Genomic DNA, 19,166 nt, shown 5'->3' with positions numbered 1-19,166 from the left:
AGTAAAAATCAATGGGTTATTCAGTATTCAAACTGCATGCAAACAGTGTAGGTTATATAAGCACAACATCATCAGTTGTACGGTACACTGCGGACAGAAGGTGTGGTCGTGGATGTGTATCTTCTAATCTTAGCCAAACAGTAAACACAGAGAGAGCACGTCTCTGTATCTATAGGGTGTCCTCCCCGCATGCCAACCATAGAGGCTATAGTACCGTGTGGTCGAGCTAGATTTACTACAGCTCGGAGCAGACTGGAGCAGTCCATGATGACAAGTCCAGGCAATCCGTATTGAGATGAGAAAAGAACAAGAGGATGAGGAAAAACAGGGCGCTTTCTGGTGAGACCACTGACTGTCGGGGCAGGAGGCTGTCTGTACTTAGGCTCTGAAGACTCGCAGGCGTCTGCTAAATGACAACAATTTGGTCACAACATGAAAAAATACAGGACATTCAAACTAACCTAATACAGGCTATTGATACTTTCTATGATATTAAAGTTGTTTCCTATCTGTTGTACCTTTAGAGACAAGTTACAACGGATAGAATCCAGTAACACAATAGGATTGTGCCAACGAATGGAAAGCAGCCTGTAAACATAGTGAGAGGATATTCAATTAAGTGTTCACTATTTATCTGAATGAACGAGCTATCCAATCTCCTGCTGCACATTTCAAGAGATCAGGACACCATTGTTTTGCTGTGTTGCTCTTGAGCGAAAGCCAGACAAAGTCTTTGGTATCTTTGTTCAGTTGTTCGCAGGAGGAGTAAAGCGTTTATGGAGCAGATAAGGTTATCAGGGTTCATCCTCGTCCCCGGGGTGTCGACAGGGCCGGGCTGAAGGGGGATTGATACGGCTGTTACACCCTGGAGACAAGGTCCTGCCCCGTCTCTCAAAACAACCGGCCACAATGAGATGTGAGTGTGCAGAGGGAGAGGGAGAGGGAGAGGGAGAGGGGAGGTTAAATATAGCGTGTGGTGCGTTGAGTCGGAGGACTAACAGCTCAGTGTGGTCGCTGGCTAGCCACTAACTCAGGCAGCGCTATGTGAATAGTAAAGCAGCATAATATTTAGGCTAACCTCAAATCCTGACAAATAAAACGCATTTCAAGTAATGGCTGAACCTCAAAGCCAGACGAAAAAAAACACCCATCCTAAGAGCCGAAGCTCCATGTACCCGTAGTACTCTGATAACGTCAACAGTATAACTCTCGCTGCATGTTTTGTGACAGACTAGCTATTCTGGTCTAACCCCTGACAGTTGGGGTGTTGACATTCCCAGATTGTGTTACGATAGGACACCGTAATGGTTGTTAGAAACACACACAGTGCTGTCTGTGCTAGGCAGGTTGACTGTGACCCAGGTAGTCTTACCTCTTTAAGGTGGTCAGCACTGCCCCAAGAGGCTGACCGCTGGTGTGGGCTCCCCAGGTCCCCTCCCTCCTCTATCCACAGGCCAGGGGTCTGAAACACACACACACACACACACACACACACACACAGGCACGTAAGCACATATATGCAAAGGCACACACTCACACGCACACACACACACACACACACACACACACACGTCCATGCTTTCTCTCTTTCTCTCTCTGACCTCACACACGCACAAGACCACACGTAAACGTAAGCAGCAGATCAGTGGAAAAACAAATCCACCCACATCATTCCCATAATTTGTATGGAATCCAGGAAGACAGAGACAAGATTCCGGAACTTGTTCAGATGAACAGACAAGAAAGATGTGGGTGAAGTCAGTCATGACCCCTGTGTGTTCACCAGTGAGCTGTCCAATCTGGAAACAATCAAAGGAGGAAGAAATAGTCCCATCTGGGAAAATAACACCATACAGTAGGATGCAGCTCACCAGAAACATTAATCAGAAACACATGCTTGTGTTACACTACTGCAAGTGCTTTACTTAAAGTAGTAATGAATATTTATATTACTGTAGTGGTAAAGAGATAACCACATTCGCCAAATGTATGTGTAGTGGCTCCTACTATAGATGTGCTGGATATACCAGGCTACTCTACACACACAACTAAACTTCCTGTTGTTAATTCTATGTGGGAAATGGCTGTCATTTCCCTACCAGAGAGAATAAAGACCAGTGCTGTCCACATGAATGTAACTTTTACATAACCAATGAAAGACGTTAAGTCATGTAAATTAAATGCAAAAAATATAAACATACAGTAGAGGATCCTCCAGAAGCATGTTTGAAACCACGCACTTCCCCTTGATTATGCATATCAACAGTGACATTGGTCCTCAAACTAATTCTGAAAAGGCAGAGGGGTCGTGGTCAACACACTAAGGGGTAAAGCATCCGAAATGTCAATGTCCTCAGACTGCCTCATGTCTGACCCCTCCGGTCCACGACAAAACACACTCCTTAGTGTGCAAAGTTACGCACAAGACACGGCCTATGATGTGCCATGTAGCACATTGAATAATGAAGAACACCAGTGAAGCATTTTCACTGGGCTGCTTGGCACCGGGTCTCCTCAGAAAGGACAGCGGTTTAAAAGGGGGGCTTGTGCTTCCAACAAGAGGCCACTGTGCTTGGTCGTGCTGGATGGCAGATGTGTAGCTAGCCTTTAGCCTAACATTTAGCTCATGGCTTATGGAATGGATCGTACTGTTTGATGCTGTTTGCCAAAACGTTGCAGTCTGCTGAATAGCATAATCCCTCCGCACCCGGACTCAGAATGCAGTAAAAGGGCACTGCTTTTATTAGCGAGAGAGGTTTCTGGGAGGTTGTCATTGGAAAGCAACTCAATTCTCCTCTTGAGACTGGGTGAAGTATTGTAACCATGGAGTCGTCGGTACTATTCAACCCAACTGAACTGAATGGTATTCTTCAACAACCCACATTCGCAGGAGGACACTAAAACCTTCCTATAACTGCAAACTTGGATAGTTAGATAAAGATGGAAGGTGTTAGTAGTATTAACTCATAGTTCCAAGTTCAATAATAAAGTCCAATACTAAAAAAAAACGTATATACACACACTTTACTGTCTATATACATTAGGTTCACAAGGAGAAGATAGAAGAAGAGAAAAGTTAGTTTAGCCTGCAGGCTACTTGTCTGAAAGATCAGCACAACTCAAAACAAATTAAGTATCTGTTCACAGGGAGGACTCCCACCTTTGTTTATCTCCCAGGCTGTTTTTTATCATGTTAGTGCTTGTACTTCCGGCCTGTAGGCTTTTGTGCCAGGTGTTGTGACTGATAATACTCTGTTGAGATAAAGGGAACTTTCACATAGCCTATAGCACCCCCTCAAGTGATTCCCACCCCAGATTGTATTAAAGACAACAACATCCCTCTGTATTCCTGTTCGTCTCCACAGCAGGACAAAACAACTGAATGTACAGTACCAGTCAAAAGTTTGGACACAACAGCCAAGAGTTGTGCCAAGAGTTGTGCAAAGAAAAGAAAGAAAAACACGAACACTCGTTTGTCAAGTCCCCTGACCTGAATCTGGGGTAATGAGATGGAGTCAAACATTGATGGGACCAGGCGAAAGTCACAGCTACCCCCCCAGTTCTGCAACGGTGATAAGCCGTTTAAGGATGAAATCATGGTTATTAGAAACCATGGTTATTATTATTGTTTAGCGATTATTATTATTATTTTAGCAGTTGATCTGTGTCAAATCATTGTTGTGAGATACAGTACCAGTCAAAAGTTTGGACACACCTTGCCAAGAGTGTGTAAAGCTGTCATCAAAGCAAAAGTTTACTACATAATTCCATATGTGTTCCTTCATAGTTCTGATGTCTTCAATATTAATCTACAATGTAGAAAATAATTTTAAAAAGTAAAGAAAAAACATTGAATGAGAAGGTGTGTCCAAACTTTTGACTGGTACTGTATGTCAGTACTATTGCAATGGAATTCAAGTCGGTTTGTTGGTAGCACACATGCCAGGGCAAGTGTATGGAACATCACTGCTATTGTTTGGCATGTTTTGAGTTGATGAGAACATGTTTTCCTCTTCTGGGAGCTTACGTAGCCTATCTGCTGTCTTGAGCACTTCCAAAATGTGTTGAACATCGTAGAGAATGGGTGAATATCTTTGAGAAAACGTTACTGTTTTCAATCTTCTTCAAGTGAACAAGCATGTGTACATTTTCACTTTCAAGTGAGTGAAAAATGCTGATTTGATTGTGAATGATAATGAATATTGTCTACTTGCTATGTAAAATAGATCAAAAGAATAAGTAAAGAAGATTAAGCCAGTCTTCTGTGTGTGTGTGTGTGTGTGACTGCTTGAGAGTGTGTGCGCTTGTGTGTGTGCAAGACCACTTGTGTGTGTGCGTATCAGTGTGCGTGTCTGTGTGTCTGTGTATGCCTCTGTGTGTCTGTTTAATCTTCATACAGACATTCTCTCTGTTCTGTAACCACAGGGCCTAAGGCAGACAGACCTATCCCGGAACAGCGATTAGCATATGTATGGCCCTGCGCTCCTCCACTCCCACACAAAGGCAGGCCGGGCCAGCCATGAGGGCCAGGTGGTAAGCAGTGGGATTCCTTGCCTCCACCATAGCCTGGGGGACAGGTGCAAACAACTTCACCTCCAAAGAGAGCTGCATTACAACTCAGAGGAGAGGCTGTCTTGGGCTTATGTATTACAACAAAGAGCCAGGGAAGGTTTTTGTCTCAGGTTTTGGCTGTTTGTGTGTGTTATAAGAGATCGCTTGTTAACAGGAAGGAGTGAGTAACTACTCATGGGAAATTTGTCATTGTGAAAGTGTAGCCAGAGTGAGGCAGCCCCAACACATTATTAGACGGATGTTTATGCTATTTCCAGCTACTTCAACCTCAGCCCCACTCACCACTTCCGAAGACCATCGCACAAAGAAATCTGAGGTGAATAAAGGGTTAAAGGGATGAAGCCCATGTAAATGAGTCCCGGTGGTCTCATTCAGCCACATGAAAGGCTTCTGTTACGACGGAGAGAGCAGCCATGGTCAATGGACTTGCCATGATTATACATATTCAATATTCTTTCATATCCATCAAAAAAAATTCAACCTATTCCAAAACAAAAAAAAAGAACACCATTGAACAGCCAGTCATGTTGGTGAGATTTGTGGGTGCTTTGAAGCTGATTTGTGGGTGTCGGCTTCTACCCAGGAAAATTGCGGAATACCCAGCTCTGCCTGGAGCAAACGTTCGGAGAAAAACAAAACTTGAAGGATAAAACTGTTATGCTTTTCAGGACATGTTGACTATGAATCTTGAATGAATCACTATTAGCTTCTATGACTGCATGCCAGTTACCTGTGTGGCTTTGTCTTTCATGCAGGAGGGGTAGGGTCCGTGGGAGTCGCGAGGCCACTGGCCTGTGAGGTACGGCCCCGTAATGGCGTCCAAGGAAGATGCCCGTCGGATGGCACTGGAGCTACGGACCTGTAGTTTGGACCTCTCTGCTGCAGCAATGGGAGAAGAGAGTAGGGGTTAGACACACACACACACACACACACACACACACACACACACACACACACGTTTAAGTAATAAGGCACGAGAAGCCGTGCTTTATTGTGAATTAAGTCACAGCTGAGGGGCGTTGTAAGGCCCGAAGCGGTGGGGGTGATAGAGGAGAGTAGGGGTTAGGCAGACACACACGTTTATATGGTAATGATTCTCCAGGTATCCTTGATCGTAAAACACATGAATCACTCAGCAAACACTTGAAAAAGAGCGCCAGGGCCATGTCTGTGGTCCATAAAATCATTCCACAAACAGAACACCTTCTACAATTTGCATAACCAAACTGTCACATTGGTGACCTCAGAGCAATGCATAGTGGTGATACCTGGATGTTTTATCAAAGCATATCTATTATATCTATATCTATTATTACAGTAATTTGTGAGCAGTAGCCTACAGTGTACTGTACTTTTACAGTATGCACAGTAAGCCATGATGTGAGTTGTGCTCAGGTCTTCCATTTGAAACAATTAACCCATGACCCTTTTGTTGTTTATGCCATCCTGCTTGTATCAGTGCAGTCATAGTAGGCCTGAATAATATACAGGCCTGAAGCAAATGTAAAAGACTGAACTGAAGTTGGGTCTGATGTTATGGAAGCTGTCTTCCAGCCAATGAAGTTTAACACACACCACCCACATAAGAACTCATAAACAACCACACCACAATGAACATCAATACTAGTGCCTGCATTTACTCAACATTCCTGCAGTAAGTCACAGTACAACACCCAAACAGAAATGGGTACTGTTTTCTAGTGATGGGGGGGAATGGGTGGATGAAGAGGTGGATACTATGCAAGATAAGCCTATGCTTAATGATTCTTGAGAGCCAAGGGAAGCTCCTTACTTTCCCTATCAACGATCTTCTGAAGGGTAAAACAGGTGACCAGGGTACACATTCATTCACTCTGTTCCGGCTTGTCTTGGTAGGCGTCATTGCACAATGTTCCTTTTCTGGACCGCCATACATCACCTAGGCTACATGATTTGCCAAGATAACTACTAGAGGCATAATTAACTTAAAGGTATGGCTGAGTAATCTAACTGGCCTACGGTGGAAATCCCCATACCAGTCGAGACAAAGGGGGTAGATTTCGATAAATATTGGTACAGCAACATGTCTCCTAACACACCTTGCGAATCTAGGGCCTGGTTATTTTCCACTGTCTCAAAGTTTAGGCGCTATGAAAGTGCAAGAGGATATGAGAGAAATTCACAGTCAAACTGTGACTAGTGACCCATCATAAGATGTATGAGCCAATGTTGTAACAAAAACTAAAAGTCTACCTTTAAAGTCACCCTGCGATCCATTTAACTTCCAATTCAACCTTTCAAAAATATTTCTTTGGGAGGGGACATTACAGTACATCAGTTCTGTGCAGGCACCAAAAGCGTCCACTACGTCCGATTTCTACCAAAGTTGACAGATTTAGGCTATATGGTTTTACAACATGGTTGTTTTCCAATTTATTTGCTCTTACTCTGCAGTTTGGGAGGTGTGACAATGAGGCAGGCCGTTTCAGCACAGCTGGCACTTTGACAGGGAGGGGGAGTTTCTTTGTTGGGACGGCCTGGTGTGGGGATGATGTCATGGTGGTGAACCTAAAGGTCATGTGGTGGAATGTCACCCTTTTCCATGGCCTTCACGCTGGCCTGTTGTCCTGGTGACCCTTTCACCACCATCAGAGCTGAGATGAGTGATGCGAGCCCTGAACACCCGGACCGGGCTGAAGATGCCCACTTGTTTGCCCGCGCATTTGAACGTCTGAAAATAAAAGCTGTACAACTGTCCACTTTGTCCAGCTCCTTAGTCAAATGTAGCCTGCAACCGTATTCTTGTCTTGCGTAAATTTCACTTTCGACTCCATTCAGCATATTACACAGACAATCACTCAAATTAAAACAGCTCCACATTTGTGTTAGGACAAAGATGGATGAACAATACCAATCCAAATGTCCATTCCTGTGCGCTTCCCAACGCTCCCCCAATTCCGCTTGTCGCAATGCAGTGCGTCTCCAACCCCACTACCCCTAGCAGATGACATCATATGGAGCTTCTCTTGTTTTCAACTGGGGGGTCACTGTCATCCAAGAGCGGGTCAAGTACCCACCGAGACCTACGGGACTTGACACCGGATGGGGTCGGAGGTCGCCTCTCTCCGAGGACCGAGGAATGCGAGGCATGCCACAACATTGTCACAAACACAAAGTTACCATCGCCACAATAACCGCAATGCAGCTCGCAGACAAGGAGGCTGCCATTTTGGGGAAAGGTAAGGGACGGACGCCATTGTACTCCGCTGATGCGAGGGGGCATCAAGAACGCCCGGGTGTTGTGGCTGTCGCTGTATGAAGCGCGATGATTCATGACCTGCACTCGTAAAACGCTGAAGGTCGTTATAGTAAAAACACTTCGGCGTGTGCCTGGCATTCCTTGCAGATTCAGAGTCCCCTGCCAGGTTTGACGCGGCGATCGATTGCAGTTTAGTATCTGTGACTGAAACAATTAACGGTTTTACAGACATCCTTGATATCTGCATGCTAGCATACATACTTTGGCATGTGTGCATATCCTGTTTGACAGTGCATACAGGGGTTTGCTGAGAAATGCACCTCCAATTTTCCAAAAACTATAATGTTGGGGAGGGGGGGGGGGGGGATATTATCAGTTTCAATACCAGCTGCAACATCAATATTTGTCAGGACAGCTTGTCACATAAACAGGATTTAGAGGCCCTGAAAATAGTTGATTTAGAGTCGTCTGGTCCCCAATCTCCTCCTTCGGTCCATCTCCTTATCACCTGAGTGGAACAACAGCTATGGCTAGCTGGCTGAGCCAACACAGGCACGAAATGTCACACCCCGCTGACCTGCATTATCCAAGCAAAATGGTGGGTAGCTTGCCGTATGTTCCAGATGTGTTTACAGGCAGCATACACATAAGGCTACACCTGCCTGTTTGCTTGACAACGTTCCCGAGCGTGTGTGGGCTGTCTGCCACTGTAAGCGTGTCTAGTTGCCAATTTTCTCCTCCCCCTTTCCTGTCTATAGTACATAAGCAGCAGGGAGGGAGAGTAAGAGGACACTTCACCAGCCTTGTTATCAGGGACCGATGAGTAACCTGCTCCTACTTCCCCTCCGCTTCCTCGTTTTGTTATACGCCCTTATCGATAAGGACCTCAACCAATCGTGTTGTGTTGACTTGACTTGAGATTAACAGGTTGAGTTTCCTCTTGTTGGAAACTGTAAATGTTATTTCACAGCACAATATGAATCATGTTTTTGGATTACCCAGCAAGCTTGAGTCCTATACAGTTGTAGGGTGATTGAATGAGGGCCTATGTTCATTACAACACAATATAATATTAGACACAAGCCTACAGCAAAAAAAAAAATACATACATTAAACATAATATGATATAGCATAGCAAAATAGGGATAATTGTCCCTATAGCCTATTGCTGGTGGGAAATAAGAGTAACCTTTACCTCTGCAAATGGGTGAATTTGGACCCCAGTCAGGTGAGTTTGAGCCCCTATTTTCTGGGGATAGTCTCTGTCTGGCGACGAGCTTCGGTTCCCCGGTGCCATTTACTCCGAGACTCAGAGTCGGGCTCGGGGGACTTGAGCCGCGGCTGTTTGTCGGTCCATTGTTGCTTCCCACGCAGAGGGACGGCGAGCGTGTGGGGCTGCCCTGACCCCCGCGGAGGAGCTGGTAGGGCACCATAGCACGGATGGGGTGCAACCGGCAGTTGTTGGATAAACTGGGGGAGCCAGCATTGCTTCGTCTGACTCTCGACTGCTGTTGAAGCGAGTTGGTGGGAGCTGACATTACGCTTCAATTCGGATCACTTTTGGAATATGTATTGCCAAGAATTCCGCTTCTGGAAAAGAGAGGATAAACATGAACTTCCTTTTAATTTTAGCTCGTGCGCTCGGCTCGAGCTCATTGTGCAGCTGTATCTTCTCGAAGGGACGTATTCTGTGGTGAAAAACTTACCTGAAGAACACTAAAGCAAGTCGATATGGTCCATATTTAGCGATAACTTCAAATGCATTTTGTTTAGAACTTAATTTTGACACCTAAATATCCCAGTTCTTCAATTCTTCCTTACCTTCTCTCCATGTCCACTGTAAATGACAGTTGTATCGGCAAGACTACTGGTTGATACACGTGGGCGGGCTACGCTCTTTAATTCGGATCATGTGGTTGGACAGCTGAATTGTACAGTAACATTACTCATTGGTCCGATGCGGTCTATCGTCTGTACTTTTAGCCAATAACTTCATTGGTGTATTGTAAAGATTGGACCAATTTGTATCAGAAAAATTCTTTAGAAACACATAATGATGATTGATGCAAAAAACCCGGATTATTTGATAAAAGACAAAGTGATACAGAATACCATTGATACTTTCCAGTACTCCTAGGAAAGTCATGTGAGCTGGATTCTGTACTGGATTCGGTTGGTGGTGTGTTATCTTCTTATTCAAAGGCAAACCCCAGCTGTTTGTACGTTAACCCATTATTTAAAGGTTCTCAATATGCTCTACATACAGTATTGTGTTTTACTTCGTCTCCAGGGGCATATGTGAATGATTGGCAGTGGTTTTACACAACAGAGAACTCCTAAAACATCCCATTAAAGTACATTTAATTAAGTAATACAGTAAGCATGAAAATCCCATCGAAACTGATCTAATTTGTTGCCTTTGGATCTGTTTTTACATATACACAAAAACATTTTGATGATGGAATTCAAGTTACTTTTAATTCAAAACAGTACACAGCTCACCAATTTGTCAACCCCACTCCATTACGGTTCACAAAAGGGCAAGCCATAAAACATCCCACACTGGTGAAAGCAGTATACAGTAGCTCCCCTCCCTCCCTCCCTCCCTCCCTCCCTCCTCCATGACTAAGTGATTTAGCCAGCTCTGGTGCTGGCCCCTCTCATTTACAATGCTTCTCGGGTCCAAGCAGGAGGGAGAGGAGGGGTGGCAGAAAAGAAAAACACATTTACAATGCAGCTTACACACATCGCCGTCCCTGTGGATGGCGCCCGGCCCTGGATTGATGTGTGGTATGCATATTTTGGGGCGCGTTTTTGGCCCGGAGAGCAGAGAACAGAGGGCCCTCGCTCCCCGTTCTCTCGCCCTCCTCTTCGAGTCAATGGTGTTCCGGCAGCTGAAGTTCTTTATGAGGAGAACAATCTGGAGGGTCTTGTCAGAGTGCCGAGCAGCTGCTGTTTTTTCACCGAGCCTCTTTCATAGACCACAGGCCGGGAGTGGGGAGGTGAATACAGAGACAACCCCCATGCCCCCCCCCCACGCCCCCCCACTCAGAATTGAGAATTGTCATTGTGTTCACTATTCTATTACCTGGGGTACCTTCATTACCCCTTACAATTTCTCTCTCTGAGGTATCTCAAGGTCTTTTTTGTAACCCAGTAAAAGACCTTAAATACATAAGTCTTAAAATATAACTAAAATATATTGGCACGTATTGTCACATCAAGCATCTGATGGACAGGTTTAGCTAAGCTAGTAATCAACAGATCATCCTGATTCAGGTTAGGTCAGAGGGGGGTCGTTTATAACACGACCCCCTTAGTCATTAGTAGGCATGAAACCACAATCCCTCTCTATAGTTCATTATTCATTGATTACATTAAATATCAGTAACACATCGTGTGTCTCTCTCTTATACCAAAATCACAAGACTATCAATGGATGTTACAGTACATGTCTCCCTTCCACGCCAACTATAACGTACAGTGTTATCACTATTCAAGCAGCCCCCTAGCTCAGTCCTGGTTGTGGTGGGTGATGTAGTGAGACTGCTTCAGGCTGGTGTCCTGGTCTGTGGCCCCTAACTGTGAAGTCCTTCTCTAGACTCTGGTCTGTGGCCCCTAACTGTGAAGCCCTTCTCTAGACGCTGTCTGAAGGCACCAGGTTCCCTGTGGTATCCAGCTGCATGCATTTACAGGTGCAGGCCGAGACTGGACACTCTGTGTGGTCTCTGTTGGGAGGGAAGGGCAACCATTAAACAACCAACAAGGAACCACTTGAATTCACAAACCACAAGACCTCTGACACATAGCCCGAACCTTGCCTGAGACACTTTACCCCTGTAAAGTTAATGTTTTATAGGGCAACAGACATGTTATTGTTAAGTTCTCACCTGAACCAGCTGAGCATGTGACCTGCATGGCCGCCATGGCGACAGTTGTGACACCAGGTGAACCAGTTGTTGAACTGAGCTAGTTTATTCTCTCTGGTTAGGTCCACCTTCTCATCCGACTTCCCTGTGCCTGGTAATAAAAACAAAACACAAAGTGGTACCAGTGGTTCAACTGAAGTCTAGTGGCCGCACACATGAGCTTATCAACACGTACTATCATCATCTTCTTCATCATCATCACCACCACCTATTAAAGAGGTAGCAGAAGTCAAAGGTATGCCTACCGTTCGCTGCTTTCATGAGTGAAAACTAGTGGTGATACAACGGCATTTCACACTCAAACAACAAACACAGAAGGAAGTACGCACTTGCGTTCCGAGTTGTATTTGTTGTAACTCGCTTTGGATAAAGGCGTCTGCTAAATGCCATAAATGTAAATGTAAATGTAAATGGGTGTGTGTGTCAGACACCCTGAGGAAGTTAGAGCACTGCACAGAGATCCATCTACATATCTCCTTCAGGATACATCTTGACTGTACCTCCAAAAGACTTCTTCACCCCCCAATACCCCTCTGTACAGTTCCTCTACTGTTAGTAAAGCATTGTGACTGCCAATAGCCCCTGGTCCTAGCATAGATTTGTGCTTACGATGACTGATGTATAGATGATTCACTTACTTCAGACAAATGTACTTGTTGTGAGTCGCTTTGGATAAAAGCGTCTGCTAAATGTCAAAAATATAAATGTAAAATGTTTAAACCCTCAGTATGAGAGCAGTGTGGCCGTGAGGGACAGAGTGGCCTTCGCATGCATGTTCCTCAACGACACACAGGTACAGTAAGACCTCCGGCGCCACCACACCTATAACAGACCTATAACAGACCTATAACAGACCTATAACAGCACAGGTTATCAGCACCATACTGTGGTCCTGGTGAATGTGATGTAAACATAGCGTGTCCTGCCAAGTACCTGGGCAGTTGGACACGGGCGTGCCCATATTCATCAGGCAGAGGGCACAGCGGGGCAGGGGCTTCCTACAGCCCGGGCAGCTGGTGACCTTTGACTTGGTGGGTGAGCCGCTGACGCCATATTGGCTGAAGCCCCGGCCCTGGTGGGGCATGGCAGAGCAACTGTAGGAGATGGACTTCCCACAGAAGTTACAGCTCACAAACACCTGCAGGGGAACAACACAAAGGTCAGGTGATAAGGACTTATGGCACTGAGGTTGGTGTGAATGAAAAACAAGCAGGGATAGGGTCATATAATTGTTGGATTTGAATATAACCCAGGAACATGCATAATAAAAATACAACTTGATGTATTGTAATAAAGTTGTCATTTGTAGGTTTCAATAAGTTGCGTTCTGAGTCGATGTAAAACATGATTTTTTAAATAACATTAAATAACATGATTTTTTAAAAAACATTCTTTATGTGAAGTGCATATGCACGAACAGACATATACAGTATGTACTTAAAACAATAACAAATGGCGTTAAGACACCAAATACCATGGTCTCCAGAGTTACTTGCCTGTGCGAGAGGCTTAGAGCTGGGGTCCAGTTTACTCCGGTGAATGTCAAACTCGGCCCGTTTGTGCCAGAACCTCCATGCGTCCAGCAGGTTGCGGTAGTTCTCGATCCAGCACTGGACACGGGGGTCCTTCACCACCTCGCCCGGGGAGCCCTGGTTGAGAACACCATCAGTCAGGACTGTAGCAGACAGACACACTCTCGTCACATTTCGAAAGGAGTAAGTCTTTAATTGTACCGTCGTACACTCCCCTGAATCCCAGTGCATACAGGACAATTAAACCTTTGAAACAGACACACCAAAGGGCAGGAGATCATAATTGGCAGCAGTGGATCGAAACATGTTTTGTGCTGAACCTGAAGATTTTGGAGTGTACTTGTTACCCACCAAGTAAATAAAAACAATGTTTCTGGCCTTGACCCAAGTCTTGAGCCACACACACTGAACGACTGCACCAGGACAAACCATTTGGAAACGTCTGTTGCGTCAGAGACAGTATCAGTCAACCCTGCCCCTGACTACCTTGATAATGTAATAATAATATATGCCATTTAGCTGACGCTTTTATCCAAAGTGACTTACATTGCAGTGAGTGCATACATTTTTCAGTATATATGGTCCCAGCGGGAATTGAAGCCCCAATTTAAGCATTGTTAGTGCCATGCTCTACCAACTGAGTCACAGAGGACCACCATACCTTGAGCATGCAGAAGCTGGCGGTCTGGACGTCCCCGGTACGGTCTACGTAGCTCTCCATCAGGTCCACTCCATCATTGGTCAGACCCGTCAGCAGGATTCCCTCCAGGTTCCCTGCCTCCTTCATCTCATTGGTCAGCTTCTCAATGTAGCGAGGCAACTGCACCAATCACACAGCGGAAAAACCTTAATCGCATCATTCATCAGGATATAAAACAGCAAAAACACCAATACCATGTGTATAGTAAAAGAGAGGTAGAATATACATAGGATAGGAATACATACAAGGATATGATTTAATAAAGGATACAATATAATATATGCCATTTAACTGACACTTTCATCCAAAGCGACTTACGTTGCAGTGAGTCTATACATTTTTCAGTATATATGGTCCCAGCGGGAATCGAACCCACAACCTAAGCATTGTTGGCGCCATGCTCTACCAACTGAGCTACAGAGGACCACAATATGCTGCTGATAACTTGTGCTGTTATAGGTGTGTTATAGGTGTCTTATAGGTGTGTTATAGGTGTGGTGGTGCCGGAGGTCTTACTGTACCTGTGTGTCGTTGAGGAACATGCATGCGAAGGCCACTCTGTCCCTCACGGCCACACTGCTCTCATACTGAGGGTTTAAACATTTTACATTTATATTTTTGACATTTAGCAGACGCTTTTATCCAAAGTGACTCACAACAAGTACATTTGTCTGAAGTAAGTGAATCATCTATACATCAGTCATCGTAAGCACAAATCTATGCTAGGACCAGGGGCTATTGGCAGTCACAATGCTTTACTAACAGTAGAGGAACTGTACAGAGGGGTATTGGGGGGTGAAGAAGTCTTTTGGAGGTACAGTCAAGATGTATCCTGAAGGAGATATGTAGATGGATCTCTATGCAGTGCTCTAACTTCCTCAGGGTGTCTGACACACACACCCATTTACATTTACATTTATGGCATTTAGCAGACGCCTTTATCCAAAGCGAGTTACAACAAGTACATTTGTCTAAAGTAAGTGAATCATCTATACATCAGTCATCATAAGAAGAAAGAAAAAAAAAAAGAAAAGAGAGAGACAATGATTCTCATCCTTTTCTTGGACTGCAAAAACCCTACTGAGCCCCTTGGAAACTCACTGAGGCCCCCTAGGAGTCCACTGCCCACTTGTTATGAACTTTACAGTCCTGCAGTGCTTTGATAGATTTTGTTGACGATCAAAAATACATTTAAAATCACCTCCAATTCAGCTACGGCATAACATAATGTTTTGCCTCTCTGGTACTGTACATACCAGTACTCCATCATAGGCGCCAGGCTCGCTGGTGAGGAAGGCGAACATCACACACAGGTAGGGGTTCTTCAGCTGCAGCCTCAGGGCACTGCACATCTCCCTCCACAGGGAACTCTTCTCGTCCGTGTATCCCGACAGCGCCATAGCAACCACGTTCAGGTTCAGGTCCCCTGCGAAGAGAGAGAAGGTTAGGTAAGAGTCGGGCTTTCTGATTAGCTGAGTCGTCGGCGTCCGCTGTACACGTTTACATTACGTCCAACATTCCCAACAAGCTTGGTGTGCTATCTTGTGGTGCTGTAGACCTTCTTGGTCAATGTGAGGTAGATCCTGGAGGTACACTGAGATAACGCAGTGTGACAAAGATGCCGCATGAGGCAGAGGAGGCACAACAGCGCACTGGAAGGTCTGTTCACACAACCTCTCTAATGACTCTCCCCGTCAGTCATGTTCAGGCAACGCTCATTAGAGCCCGCGCCAGAAAAACAGCAGCGGGACATTGGGTGTCTGGCGAGCAGCAGGCCCTGGACTACACCTTGAATTCACCATGGTGACAACGACGACAAGTCAACAAAGGCTCTATCCAGAAACAACCCCTTAGCCCCTACGGCCTAGAGACGCATGTCGAGATCCTGAGGGGATTGAAAACCAGTAACTCAGACAGCTCTGGGTCAGTCCCCATCTGCGACCCACCCTTCTCAGCAGAGGCTCCCTTGTTGAGGATCTGGATGGCCCTGCGGATGTCCAGGTTGAAGAGGGCCACGGCAGCAGCCCTCTCCCACTCGCCCTCCTGCTCCAGGGAGCGCAGGAAGGGCTCCACATCGATGTCGGGCCCCTGGCTGATCCAGCCACACAGCCGCAGGGCCAGGCTGCGCTCCTCGCTGTGGAAGCGGGGCACGTCCGTCTGGCGGTCCGAGCCGCTCCAGCACCGCCGGTTCTCCGTCGTGCCTGGGGGGGGAGGGAGGGGATAAGGATTGAATCTGTGCGACGGAAGCCAATGACACATTTCCACATACAATCAAATGGATGATAAAGCTTTCGAACTTCACTAAACCTGAAGAGGAGTTCAAGAAAGAGAGCATTTTGCCTTTACACTGGGGTGCTTGTAGCTGATTGGCTAAATGGCTAAATGGACAACAATGTTTATAATCAGCTATAAGCCTGTTATTAACATCAATTCAGCCTGTATATTTATTGAAATAACAAAGTGGGTGTTTGCAAGAACATTTTCTGTCAGGGACATGTCAGACGGCTCACCTGAGCTGGTCTTTACTATGTTCTTGATGCCTGAATACACCAGAGACTGTTTGCTCCCCTGCTGCTTCAGCTCCATGTCCTCAGTGTACTGCTTCATGAGTGATACTTACATAGGAAATATGTAACACTAGGATATCATAGTAACTGCGTACAGTGGCGTATGGAAAAAAGGGTACATTCTGTGGAATCTCAGTCCAAGGCAACAAAGGCATAATACATTACATCCCAATTAATTACGCATCAAATTATAACTATAGATACTACATATAATATAGAATACTGTAAGTATCATACATCATAGACTAGACGAGGTGTTTGGACAAGTAAATGACATCTACATCATCCTGCAAAACCAAACATAGTCCCCGTCGTAACTTGACCTTGAAGTGAAGGATATAGTAGAGGTCGTACCACAGGGACTTGAGCTGGGGGTCGTCCCCTCCAGCCAGGAGATGGTTCTTCCACACCTGGACAGTGTCGTGTCCATACCTGGACTGTGCTCTCTGCCTCATCTTAGTGGCTATGTCCTTCTCCACCATGCCCTGCCCTCCCTCGCCCCCCTCCTCCGAGCACTCGTACAGGTGCCTCCCGCAGGCCCACATGAGTGACGAGGTCGAGCTCCAGGCTAGCGAGATGCGCTCGAACACGGTGAAGTCGGTCATGGCCCGGTTGGCGGCCGACACCACGACCATGCGGTTCTGGGAGGAGGGGTGCCAGGCGAAGCTGCCAATGAAGCTATCGCAGGGCTGCACGCTGCGCTCGATGATGGTGGGCTCCGTCTCGTCGCCGAGGGGCGTCGGGGTGTGCTGCATGTCATACAGGCGGATGATGTTGCTGTCGCGGGTCAGCGTGGCCAAAAGGCCCGTGCGGGTGGGGCACCAGGCCACCTGGAATTGAATTCAACTTTAGTGGGACCCTTTTCAGAAGCTCAAAATAAAGTGCCAGTATCACAACAGACTCTCTATTTGAGACGAAAGCCTACAGAGAGGGCAGCTTTAGGCATTTAAATGATTCACCAGGGCATTGATGTACACAGAAATTCCCAATAAACTACTGATCGAATAAATCAAGCTGTATACCTTGGTGAGGGGCTTAGGCTGCTCGGTCAGCGTGAGCACAGGCTTCTCAAACTTGCGAAGGTCCCAGATGGCGACCTGGCCCTCGAAGAAAGAGGCCACGCGGTCGTGGAAGTGAGGGTCAACCGTCACGCCCTGGATGGCCTTGGTGTTGACGAAGGTCTTCTGGCTGGTGTTACGCAGGTCAAAGATGGCCAGGTTCCGGTGCATGCCGGCCAGGAGCAGCTTCTGGTCGCGGGGCAGCCAGCAGAGCGAGAGACAGGCATCGTTCTGGCCCAGCTCGTACAGGGGCTTGGTCACCACCAGGCCCGAGTCCATGTCCCCGGACGAAAGGCGGATCTTCTCGGCCGCCACACTCGCATCCGGGGAGAACTTACTGCTAATGTCCCATATAAGAACCGAGAAGTCTGCTCTGTGCTTGTCCAGCCCTGCGGCTAGCCAGTTGCTGTCTACTGGGTTCCAGGCGAGAGTATTGCATTGGCGAGCGTGCTTGGGCACAAACTCCTTCCCCATCAACTCCTTGCATTTGGAGTTATGGCTCTGGCCCAGGCTAGTGAGGACTACTCTACCGTTAGCCTGGCCCACGGCTAGCAGACACTCAGGCTCGTGCTTCGGGTACCAGGCCACACATTTCATGTACGGGGTGTCTGAGTTGATGGCTAGTAAGGTGGCGGCGGTCTCCTCCGAAAGCGGGAGAGCTCCGGATTTAGTCTCCGCGCTCCCCACAGGTCCGATGCGGTAGAGTCCGAGCTCAGAGTCACAGATGACATAGCGGTCGGGGTGGTGGGGGGACCACAGGATATCTGGCTTAGAGCCGCTCATTGTTCAAGAGGAAGAGCTTCTGCGCAGAAGAATCGTGTTGTTGCTTTCAAGTGGGCAGGCTGAGGGACAATGACGTGAACATAAGTTGTTTAACTAGTTCAAAGTTCAAAATGATGTGAGCCAGCAGAGTGCTACAACTATAATCACCAGCTGACATCTGTATTAATAACTCAATGTACAGAATTAGCCATAATATTAGCTAGTTAGCCCGATAGTCTTGGCAACTAGCTAACAGTTATCGCACAAGCTCAGCTGTCACACAGAAGGACTCAACTTAGTCATGAACGACTGCGGCTGTACTGTACATTAGAACATAGCTGGCTTACTAAAACATTGTAATCATACTATGCTAATAACTTACTTACTTTTCGTCTTGGCTGATATACTTTTAACAGAGTAGTTAACAGGAGGAATGCCAATATGCTGTCTAACTGGTAGCTAACGTTAGCCAGCTGAGCTAACGCTAGCTGCAAGTTTGCTACACATGAGTACTTACAGCTGGTAAACGTATCATTAAACATATATTAATTGAAATATAACAAAGTCTGTCAATTTTAACAATGTATATATGCAATCAATAGAAACTTACATTTTGCAAAAGACATGTCAAAGTGTGACGGACCTTGCGTCGCTTGTTTTCGTGTTCCACCAAAATATTTCCCCGGAAATTGCAGATTGCTATCCGAAGGTTCCTGTTACGCACATCAAACCAGTTGGAATGACGAAGACAACCGTCGCTTTTTCCACGAGGTGACGCTACAACCATGTTTATTACAAATACTGGCAG

The 19,166-nt window shown here is 46.1% G+C and overlaps 2 protein-coding genes across 4 annotated transcripts in view; both read right to left on the bottom strand.

Annotated features, from left to right (window-relative positions):
- Positions 1-9,648, bottom strand: part of glcci1b (glucocorticoid induced 1b) — a 15,811-nt gene extending 6,163 nt beyond the window's left edge. For 2 of the 3 annotated variants that reach the window (XM_083678141.1, XM_083678142.1), the window contains exons 1-4: positions 9,517-9,648; positions 9,006-9,400; positions 5,303-5,451; positions 1,373-1,462 (exon numbers count right to left, since the gene is read on the bottom strand). In XM_083678141.1, coding sequence (XP_083534267.1) covers positions 1,373-1,462; positions 5,303-5,451; positions 9,006-9,348 — 582 coding nt within the window. In that variant the 5' untranslated portion in view covers positions 9,349-9,400; positions 9,517-9,648. The remainder of the gene's footprint in view (positions 1-1,372; positions 1,463-5,302; positions 5,452-9,005; positions 9,401-9,516) is intronic. The other variant, XM_083678143.1, reaches the window with a different exon arrangement.
- A 793-nt stretch (positions 9,649-10,441) lies between these two features.
- On the bottom strand, positions 10,442-19,051 carry mios (missing oocyte, meiosis regulator, homolog). The gene is made up of 12 exons (XM_083678899.1): positions 18,969-19,051; positions 17,561-18,438; positions 16,879-17,368; positions 16,482-16,580; positions 15,918-16,172; positions 15,228-15,397; positions 14,493-14,558; positions 13,933-14,091; positions 13,236-13,388; positions 12,673-12,877; positions 11,701-11,830; positions 10,442-11,538 (listed from the first exon to the last, which is right to left on the bottom strand). Exons 2-12 carry the CDS (start codon positions 18,377-18,379, stop codon positions 11,448-11,450), a joined length of 2,637 nt encoding a protein of 878 aa, XP_083535025.1. The 5' UTR covers positions 18,380-18,438; positions 18,969-19,051; the 3' UTR covers positions 10,442-11,447.
- Positions 19,052-19,166: the final 115 nt, after the last annotated feature.

The sequence above is a fragment of the Argentina silus genome, assembly GCF_951799395.1.
Source record: "Argentina silus genome assembly, chromosome: 10".
Lineage (NCBI taxonomy): Eukaryota > Metazoa > Chordata > Actinopteri > Argentiniformes > Argentinidae > Argentina > Argentina silus.
This window is presented reverse-complemented; position numbering and strand designations above follow the sequence as displayed.